Source organism: Agrilus planipennis, unplaced genomic scaffold, assembly GCF_000699045.2.
Source record: "Agrilus planipennis isolate EAB-ADULT unplaced genomic scaffold, Apla_2.0 scaffold5, whole genome shotgun sequence".
Taxonomy (NCBI): domain Eukaryota; kingdom Metazoa; phylum Arthropoda; class Insecta; order Coleoptera; family Buprestidae; genus Agrilus; species Agrilus planipennis.
In genome coordinates this window covers 355,245-366,398 of record NW_020442468.1, presented here as the reverse complement: position 1 = coordinate 366,398, position 11,154 = coordinate 355,245, and the positions used below count along the sequence as shown (strand labels likewise).

Genomic DNA, 11,154 nt, shown 5'->3' with positions numbered 1-11,154 from the left:
CTGTCTCTCTCCTACTTGAGTGAGCGATGCGTCCGCGTGGACAGCTGCTATACAATAATACATTTCCATTTACCTCCTTCTCTATATCCATACAAAATATCTATCAAACAAATAAAATTAAAATTTTCTTTTGAAAAAATGAAACCATTCCATCAGTATTTTCTTATGACGTTGTCACGTTCAACTATCGTCAGTAAACCGACTTTACAGACAACCGATTTTTATTATTTATTATTTCAAATTACTATCATTTTGGCTACAAATAATCAATTTAGAGAATGCTCCATTAATTCAAAGTCATATTATTGAAGCAAACCAGGGGTTTTACGAAAAAGGGGTACCTTAAAAAGGGGTTCAAAAAGTTTAAGAAATGAGAACCTATAATATATCCACTCGTTGTATATGTACATAAATAATCAATTACTATCTGCATGGATGCATTGATGCGTACATATTATAAATGTGCTTTTAGTGTAGTGGTTTAATTACTTTTTTTATTATTATTAAAAATTAACGTTGTAACTTTACACTAACATGTAAATTACGATTAAACCCAAATTGCGCAAACTTTTTATTATCGCAATTCAGATTTAATTCATGGTATCGTTTGTGTGTACACATGTTCCGTTCGTGTACATTTCGATGTGTAAAGTGTACACGTGAGTGAAATTGGCGCCAACATTTTCCCAGTTTAATTGACATAATCTAGTTCGGCTTTGTAGGTGAGGTTTTGTGTAATCTTTTTTGCTAGATTGTTGCAAATATTATCGGTGAGAGATAATAGTGAAAAACACATTAATTTGTAAATAACGCGCTTGTTTACTTGTACTTTACACATAATAACAACTGCGGCGTTGTTACTGTGCACCAGTGGCGTATCCATTTAATTTTTAATAAGTAAGGAACAAGCTCAATAAATGTATTTACTGAAGAATGCTTTTGTTTGATTACTTAGAATTAAGGATTGTAAGATTGCGGCAAGAAAAGGCAACACTAACGAAGTGTCGTGGTATTTTCCATTTGTTTTGAAGTCGTTCACTTGGGCACTTTTTGGTGCCCAAATGAACTATTGTTATTGCTGCATGAATTTTACCCGCTTGCCCACAATAGTGGGAGATTAATCCTTTCGGTTTGAGTAACAAGTCACGCTTGGGAGGGAATGACGTACTTTGTTCTGTTGATGTTAAATGCACAATCGCAATTAATTTGTAGTATCAAGCTAAAATTTTAAAAATATATGTAAAAGATATAGTCATAGAAAAAATATGTGTTTAAAAATGTGCTGATCATCCCTTGTCCAGAAGAAATTGCAAAATATAAATAATTTTGTACCAAAGGTACCTAGAGACTCCATTTCATTCTAATTCTTTTGATCGACGTCTGACCAAGTAAAGTAAGGTAAGTAACTAATTTTTAACACACTTTTGAACAAATGTTCTTTTGGTATAAAAGTATTTTTAAAACTTGTATAAAATTAATTTATTATTGTATTCTCTTTTGGAAGTTCTGCCACTGGTATAGTATTGTTTACTATTATACATGTATAGGTATTCTATTTCATGTGATAATTTGTAAGGTTTAATTTAAAAATTTTGTTTGTCAGTACTATATTGAAAATGTTTTTTACCATTTCAAGAAAACTTGTTTTTATGAGTTTGAAAAGTTCTGCTATTACACAGCATAATTGCAACAGTTTTACAGTAATAAATAAATCGCGTAATTGGTTTAAAATGTATAGAAAATTCACAAAAATTGCAGCAATGAAGAATACTGTCATCATCATCATCATCATAAGGTCGTCAGTCCTAAGACTGATTGGATACGTATTATATATTTAATCTAGTTGAAATGTAAGAAAAAAGAAGTCACTTCTATGCTCACGAACGGTTAATTTAGAAATTAGAAAAAGATTGTTAAAGATATATGTCAAGAGTATGACTCTGTACGGTTTTGAAACGTGGACGGTGGACGCAGTGAAAAAGAAAAGCTTAGAAGCGGTCGAAATGTGCTATTACAGGCAAATGATGAGGATACCATAGAGGGATGCACATCGTAATCGTGTGCTAGTCTGATCAAGACGACATTCAAGGAAGAGAAAGAGTCTAATAACCCCGATTAGTAAATGTGAGGTGTTGAGGATAATAAGCTCGGAGATGAGACCTTCGTGCCAAACTCGATGGAAGACTTGAAGGGTGTCAAACAGATGCGTGGAAGTGTGACTGCGCTTATTTAGATTGTTGGAAATGTGTTTGGAAACACGAAGGAGTTGATGACCGTTGCTATGGTGCTTGCAGAGACCGTGTTGAAAGTCAGGGTGGAGGTTGTTTCGTTCCACATCAAGAGGTTGGACCAGAAAGATAGACTCAGCTACATTGATCAGCATACTGAGTAGGCCGATGGTCCTGTTGCTTGAGGGAGAGGTGAAAGGTTTCCCTTTTTTAGAGAAGCAGGTGACGGTGGCTTCTTTATAGACCAATGGGAAGTGGAACCGTATGAAAGCGTTTCTGATACTGCAGAGTTTAGTTATTTGTTTCGATGACAGGACTTTTAGGGCACCGTTGGGAATTCTTTCAACCTGAGGGGCTTTCCTCCTTTTCAGAGATCGGCTGGTAAGGGAGATTTTGTGGAGGATTGTGTGTTTGAAGTCGGGGTGAGTGGGGAGGCGGCTGTGGTGTACTTGTGAAAGTCGGCAAGATTCACAGGGTTGGGTAGTGGAGAGCACAGGAGGTAGAAAGAGTCTACGGATACTGCAGTTTTTCCTCGTCTGAAGTGTAAGAGTTTTGGATTGTCGCTGGAGGGCATTTATCTCGATTCGGTGTGAGGGATTACAGTATATTTGCCACAGGCGACGGGTCCTGATTTTTTTCTTGACGAGGGCAAAAATGTCTGCAGGGAGAAAGGGTTTTGTTTGGGGGGAGGAGAGATAGGTAACGAAGTTGTTAGATTTGGAGAGTTGTCAATTGGGGGCCGACTTCAATTAGGTGGTTGGAGCTTAGTGCGTCGAGAGCGGTAAGATCGGCGGAGGGAGTGGCGTTTTTGGTGATAAAGATGTGAAGGATGTCAGGGAGGTGCGTGGGATCTGGGAAGGCTTCAGTTGTGAGATTGAAATTGAGAGCATTGGCAAAAAGGAAATGCTTTTTCTGTTAGGAAGTCGGTACCCTCAGGAGACGTGTTTTCTTTGATACGAAGTGGTTGACTTTATATGATAGGAAGTGGGTTTCGCTGGTGCAAGCCACACTGACTAACTTCTCCCCCAGGAAATGTTCGAGTTCAGTCAGTTTGCCTGTAATGCTTTGAGAATTCCAGGTGACTATTCGGCGACTGTGCTGGCTACCATGGATTGGACGATGACCTGATGTTTCTGCTTTAGGTTTGGAATTGCACCTAGCACTAAACAGATGGAAGAAGGGGGCTGCTGTCCTCGTCCTGGCATAGGATTTTGGGAGGGCAGGGGTTGACTGAACACTTATTAAAGTAGCCGGGGTGTTGGTAGGAGTGGTGGTTTTCTTAGGGGCTACGGTTCTCCGTGTAACATTGGGGCAGTTGCGATAGGTATTGCAGTTTGCGTAGGAGGGGGCGCCGTCCATTTTGTCTTCTGTCTTCCATTCAGCGGTGACATTGTTACGGCAGCAGAAGGAGCAGATCCAGGCTTCGTGGAAGTAGTTAACAGTAGGGAAGAATTTTATATAATGACGGTACTAAGAGACTTTCGTGACTCCATTCGACGAGCAATGACATAGGAATATGTAGTGTTGACATTTCGTTCTCGTGTCAGTTCTATATTTGTAGGGGAGTGCAAGCAGGGTTGTACAATATAATTGTTATAAGCTATTATTATTATTAAGCTATATTTTACTGTAGTGTACGGTTAAAAACAGTTTTTTAGCCTTTATTGTAACGCGACCCCTTAAAAATAAAAAATATTTCTAGCTGGGTGTATTTTTTTGTTAAAAATACTGGATTGATATTTTATAGAATCTGTATTAGTGTAAGTGGTTGATATGTATTTTATCTACCGTTGAAAAGCATTTTTTTAAACTAATTGTTATAATTGTTATATCCATAAGTCGTTATATTATAAATTTTATATTTGTTCCAGATGGGACGCTCGAGTAGCATTGGAGCCGGTGAATTGTGGATGGAAACGGAAGACGCAAATATAGCCCAAAATATCCATCAGACAGTTTACCAGTACGTAGCAGTTTGTTTAATTGTGCACGTATCTAGTGTGTAATCGAAGTCAAGTAGAATGAAAATCGCCATTCAAATTAATAGTCATGCATTATAATTTTAGTATCATGCAAACAACCTGAGAGATTGTACATTGATGTCGTCTTATTTATTACATACACACATTGAATAAAATATTTGTTGATGCGGTTGGACGTTACCCAAAACTATCTTATTATGTGAATTTGAGATTACTCTCAAATAAACGAACATTTTTATTTCTAGCTCTATGACTACCAGTAGCAACAGCAAGGAGGAACTTGGGCCTAAAAGCCGTAACAGGTCTAGTTCTGCCACAGAATCGTCTAAATCAATAACTAGAAGGCAGACAACACCTGGATCTATAAAACACCATAATATCCCCAGTTCTAATGCTGGTATGTTTCTTATTAAACATCGGTTACTTTCAGATCAATATCTTTATGTTTTTGGCGCAGGAGGAATACGTGAACGTTGTGATAGCATGCCCTCTAGGCCTCGCACATCAAGCGAAGGGAATCATCAAGTATACCCTTGGCCTCAGCAGAGACCATACCATGGCCCTCATCGTCCGCAATCATTCTATGGTCGCGATATTTCGTACAGTCCACCGGCAGGAAGTCCTCTTAGTCCACCTTCTGGTGCATGTTCCACTGATTCGGCTGGTTCCTCGTTAAGTATTGACGACACCGAACACTTTCCCGAAATAGATGGAATTTGTAGCCGATATGGTCATTCGGTTACTCCAGACGAAGCTATTGCGGAAGAAGATTGCGTCGAGTGTTCGTATGGCATGCAGAGGTCAAGTCCGAGCGGCTATGTTCCCATGGCTCCCATAAGTTCCGACGATGGATACGTTGATATGAGTCCGAAGGGAAGAAATAATAGAACATCCCCTTCAGAAAGCATGAGCAGCATAACTTCTGGAACTCCTTCAACAGACATGAGGTTTATCGAGTATCCTCTCGAAAAAGTGAGCGCTTATTTCACCCCATCTGAAGAGGAGACTAGCTCAGTGGATAGACCTATGCGAACGTATTCGGTTGGTTCGCGACTAGAAGTGAGGAAGAAGACTGCTGGAGAGATTGGGAGCATTCCCGACTCCCGTGTACGCGCATTTAGCGTGGGATCAAAAACCAAGAAGACTTACAACAGAGTACTTCCTCCTCATGGACACCACATTCACCCCAAACCAAAATCTTCGAGTGCTCCGTTGTTATCTAACTCGAGACTTCACAATGGAGACGACCCAATGGATGATCTGATGGAAATGGATTTCTCTAAGCCGAGTAAGAATGCTTACGTTGACATGTCTGCCGGTAGTACAAATAAGGCTACTCCAGAAGGTTATGTCGAAATGAAACCTGCCTTGCCGGATGGTTTACGACTACATGAAAACTTACGACCACCTGACGAGTCGCCTTATGTCGATATGCAAACAGGTTCATCTCCGCCTAGATTGCTATCAAACAACGATTACACGCATATGTCTGCGTCATCTACTAATGCCAAATCGGCGAATGAAGAGTATGTTGATATGGATCCAAGGAAAAATAATAAGCATGTCCTTGCGCAGACTGATTTGCGACCGTCATTTTCTTGGTCTCAGTCGGATTATATGGAGATGAATTTCCAAAATAAGCCAAGACCATTCTTCAGTGGATCACCGAAAAATCTCAGTGGTTCTCCTTCGAGTTCTAGCGGTCTTTCGATGGACATGGGTTTCCATAATTGTCCTCATACAAGATCCGAATCTAAACCATCTCCAATGAACACTGATGGTTACGTTGAAATGTCAATCGGCAAACAAAACGCTCATCAACGGCAATCTAGTCTAGACAGTGCCAAAGTTACATTAGACAATGGAGATTACAGTGACATGTCTGGTTCGTCAAAAAGGAAAGAGAAAAGGGGCAGTAAAAAAGAGAGCAAAAAATCGCAACCTATCTCTATTCAACCTTCAACTGCATCGTCTCAGTATCAGTATCCTAAAAATTCGAGTTCCATCAGTCCGGTTTACTCTTCCCTTCATATCGGAAGGAAGCATTCAACCGGCACTCCACCAAAAATGCACCTTCCTTTGTTCAGTAGCAGCTCAGGGTCATATCCCAGTCTTCCAAGACAACGGGTAAAAAAGAATAATCATAAGGACTCGAAAGATAGTTCAAGTTCCAGTCTCACTACACCTTCAAGTTCCTCAACTATATTTCCCATTAGCCTCAACAGTCCCAGCTCTCCCATTAAACCATACTCTTCAACAAGAACACCTGAAACTCAAGGAATTATCAAACTTCCAAGCGCTATAATAAATATCAAATACAATCCCGTCTCTAAAGGAGCATTTTGTTCCAAAGATGACTACACTATTATGGACTTTGAAAAATGTCGAACGAATAACTCTAATTCTAAGGAGTCGGATTATGTAAACTATAATCCAGCTCAAAATTCCAAAGAAAAGGAACGACCAATGAGTGATAACGTATCAAATTACGCTGTTATGAAGCCGGGGGCATCTGAAATCTCACAGCAAAACGACAGGAAGGTCGTTACCAAATTATCTAGTCCTTCTTCCTTAACCCCTCAAATATCTTCATTAGACTTGAGCATGACGGGAAATCGATGTTTTCGCCCAATAACAGAGCCCAGGGATGAAAGCAATGTGGAGTCCGTTTCTCCTAAGCCTGGAGACGTAGCTCCACTAAAACCCCCAGAAAATATGGGAATCTCAAGTTCGACAACCCCCAGAAATTCCCGACCCAACTCTGTTATAGAAAATGATCGAGCATTTTCTGTAATCGATGACAAGTCCAGACCGAATTCAAGACCCAGTTCAACGTCGAGTGAAACCGGATCTACAACCTCGACTCTTGTTGGTTCTAGGCCGCCGTCAGTTAGCAGTTCTGATCAAATTCGGACATCACTTGATGGCCAGTTACATTATGCCACTCTGGACTTGGTTACCGCCCCCGATGACGAAAGTGGGTGTTCTAGTCCGCGATTTCTCAAAAATCATGCCTTCAGTGAAACAAGTTGCGGCAATGTTGTCGCAGATGGAAGCGGTTTCTTGTATGCAGAGATCGACTTTGTCAAGAGTGAGGGACTGAAACAGAACAACCTGCCTACGAATGCAAAAGTGAAACATTGACTGACACCCCACCTCGGTTATAGGTAATGATGTAGCGTTAGGTAATATTCTGTATCCGGACTACCCATTACATGTACCACGTTTACGCGATATAAAACGCAAGAGCGCATATCTTCTAGAATGGATTTACTCAAGATTTAATATTATGTTGTTAACTATATAATAGTCGAGCTAGTAAAATTTCTGTTGTTGCGCAGATGTAGTCCGTTTTGTTAGGTAAAAGTATATAATGTTAATATAATAATCAGTTAGGATGATCGATTGTCGGATCGATACTTCCCCTGCAAACGTTACATATCACTCATCTTTTAAGTTCGTAGTACTTTTGTATAACAGATGGCGTAACGCAAAAGCTTCTTAGACGCAGGGGAATTTGTCGCGTCACGTCGAATAAAGTGGACGTTATTTTGTGCGAGGTGGTGTAATCTTTTCGATTTCGTAATTTTTTGTAATTTGTTATTAACAATATTGCTACAAATGTGTATCTTACTGTTAAAAAAAAACGAAAGCCACCTCGATTACTTTTAGTAAATTCTACTATTAGTTAATTTAAAAGGGACAAAATTTTGCTTACGTTATAAAGTAAAGGAAATTATGTAACCCCAGTAGGCTTGAAAGAAACAAAGCACTCTTCTATTTCATTCGAAGAATCCTAAACGTAGAGAAATAGAAGGGCCCTAGATAATTAAGTCGTATGAATGTATAACGAACATTGTAAAACATAGTTGTCGTGACTTTATTGTTTATTTTTATCGTTGACTTGATTCAGACTGAATGCATGTGGTTTTTTATCGTAGCATATATCCATAGGATTTTACATCACTACTTACTATAAAATTTATTACTACGATTAAAATTACTACCTTAATCTTCTTATAAGTGTTACTGCTACTACTACTACTACTACTACTATTACTACAATTACAGTGTATTTATCTGCCTTGCATACTATTATTTATTTTAATATAGTGCGTAGGATTCGTGAAAACTTTAAGACGGAAGTATTGTAACAGAAATACTTTGTAAACTCACCGTTTCCTCGACAGAAAGGGGACATAATATATTAGCGATCATTTTCCTATTTATTTTAGTCTTAGGTGCCTGAATGATAAGTACTTAAACAATTTCGTTGCAGTTGCGTTGCAACAATAACATATTTTGAGATGTGAATGAGTTTATAAAGTATTTTATTTTTCCTAACATTGCGATACAGGTGTACCTTATATCAAATGAAAATCATATTACATTAACAGCCAAGACATAATTCTTTTATGTAGTAAGTCAGTTTATATGCAAAAAAAAACACCAACTACTTACTACTAATCGATCATCCCTTTCACTCCTTTGAGTAGCGCTCTACCTAAACGTAACGTTCAACCCTTAAATATACAGTAACATTTTTCTAATACAGATGGCGCCAAAATAAACTACGAACAAGTATTTCCTTTTTTTTTGCATTTTATTAATTTCATTCATTTATTGATTGCTAAATTTGTTCGGCTTTCTTCAAAAATTAATTTCTTTTAAAAAAATTGTCTTTTCGTCTCCTATAATAATTAAATTTAATATGTTATAATAATATATTCTGATGGACAGAATTGACTAAATATGTCTTGATTGTTTTAAGTCCTTAGATATGTAGGAATTACAATCTATATCAGGGTGTTTAAAATACAAGTTCCTATAATTTTTAGACAGAGTTGTAAAAGTATCTATGAATGTATTTTTAAAGTATTTATCACTACTATTTTTTTCTAACAGTTCTAAGGTGTCACCTGTATCATTGTGGTCATTTTGTTATTTTAAATTTCCAAATGGTTTTCTATAATTGTAATGTCTCGGATTATTTTGAAACAACTGAAATATGATATCTACAAATGCAACACTTGGCATTTTTGAGACAAGTCGAAATCACATAGGTTGAATTTATTTGCATTTGCTACTAAATACAAAGGTCTGGCAATTTGATTTTTATACAAGTAAAATATTAATATGTATTTACATTCCATGTTCCAATTTATTTCTTATTTTTTCCCTTTTAATTGCATATTTCAACCTGTTTGTGATTCGCTTGTATCAGGAATATCGATAAGTAGTTCGATAAGAAAAACAATATTTTGGATCCCTTGTACTGAGAAAAAAAAAACGTTATATTTTTGGTAGAGAATCAGATTATAAAAGTATTTTCACATTAGGCAGATTTCAGATATGTGCCTAGTCAGTCAGTCTCAATAGTTTCTGTTTTACATTGTGCCTTTTTTATAAAGTAAAAATATACGAAACGAGAATGTTTGAAAAAATTTTCCGGCCTAAAAAACGTTTCAAATGCATTTCGATATCTACTACATACTTATATGTGAAAACCTCATTGTAAAAGAGGAACGTTGTTTTTGTGTCTCAAAATTAGCAAAGCTTTCAACAATTGTAGTCGATATATTGATGATTACTCATTGTGAAACGCAAGTTCATTAGTTTAAATGATGCAGTTTCATCATAGTTAATTCCCATGCATGCGTCATAGGAAATATTTAGATCATTTTTCTGTAAAGTTTCTATTTATGCAGTTTGTGCTTTAAGTAAATGTATATAATTGTACTAGTTTCCATTAATATCTAAACTGCCATTAAAGTTGTGAGAAATACATGTACATTGTGGTATTATTTTACGATTAATTCCTATTCGAACACGCTAAACAGTTCTACATACAATAATATTTAAATTTTGCAATTTTCATCTTTAATAATGTTAATTTCTTGAAATGCACTAATATAAAAATTAATAGAATCAGTATTAATATTTCAATGTGACCTAAAAACAAAATTAGTACAGTAAATTAATTTTGAGAAAAACATTTTATGTCAAAACTTTGCGATTGTTCTTTATATTTCAGTTAAAAATTACAGGATGTCCCTCGTATGCCTCGAACCTGGAGCGACATCTCATGGCCGATAGTCGAATATATTTAGTTCACTAAAATACAGATGTTTACCAAGAGCTACTAAAGTTTCAATAATAATAACACTATATTTTAGGCGGCAAATTGTCTTATTTAATAAAAATAAAGCAAATGCATACGTATTTAGATCAATTATTGATTAATCTTTGATATCAGTTATCATTTATTGATAAATTAATCAAAAAATTTCTACAAAAGGTTCGATTTTGGTTCCTATACATGGGTCCACATTGACCGAAAAAATGGTTAAAAATATCATAAATAATAATTTGTTGGCAAAAATGAAGCTAGCGGGAGCTCCTTATATCATCTATTGGTTAATCTTTATCATCAGTTATCATTTATCGATGAATTAAGCGAAAAATTTATCCTGATGTTCGATTTTAGTTCCCAAAAACAATCGACAGGTAGCTATACATGGGTTATTTTTGGGAACCAAAATAGAACACTAGGACAAAATTTTCGTTAATCTATTAGTAAATGATAACCGATATGGATAATTGATTAATAAATGATAAGAACTAGCTGAGGCTTGCTTTATTTTTGTAAAAAAATAGGTATTTATTCTGTTATTAAGGTTTTTCGGATAAAATCGACCCACGTATCTGAACCAAAATCGAAGGAGTCGAGTTGAAAATTTTCGCTTAACTGCTCGAATCGTTCGATTTTGGTTCAGATACGTGGGTCGATTTTATCCGAAAAACTTTAATAACAGAATAAAGAACTATTTTTTTACAAAAATAAAGCAAGCGTCAGCTAGTTCTTATCGTTTATTAATCAATTATCCATATCGGTTATCATTTACTAATAGATTAACGAAAATTTTGTCCTAGTGTTCTATTTT

The 11,154-nt window shown here is 36.5% G+C and overlaps 1 protein-coding gene across 1 annotated transcript; it reads left to right on the top strand.

Annotated features, from left to right (window-relative positions):
* Nucleotides 1-4,041: 4,041 nt before the first annotated feature.
* Nucleotides 4,042-10,001, top strand: LOC108734879 (insulin receptor substrate 1). The gene is made up of 3 exons (XM_018466595.2): nucleotides 4,042-4,191; nucleotides 4,456-4,607; nucleotides 4,668-10,001. Exons 1-3 carry the CDS (start codon nucleotides 4,100-4,102, stop codon nucleotides 7,352-7,354), a joined length of 2,931 nt encoding a protein of 976 aa, XP_018322097.1. The 5' UTR covers nucleotides 4,042-4,099; the 3' UTR covers nucleotides 7,355-10,001.
* The last annotated feature ends 1,153 nt before the right edge of the window (nucleotides 10,002-11,154 follow it).

Excerpts from the sequence above, each read along its gene's own strand:
- LOC108734879 (XM_018466595.2), top strand. The coding sequence starts at position 4,100 with ATGGGACGCTCGAGTAGCATTGGAGCCGGTGAATTGTGGATGGAAACG. Across the intron at positions 4,192-4,455 it reads ATCCATCAGACAGTTTACCA|CTCTATGACTACCAGTAGCA; the intron begins GTACGTAGCAGT and ends TTTTATTTCTAG. Across the intron at positions 4,608-4,667 it reads TATCCCCAGTTCTAATGCTG|GAGGAATACGTGAACGTTGT; the intron begins GTATGTTTCTTA and ends TTTTTGGCGCAG.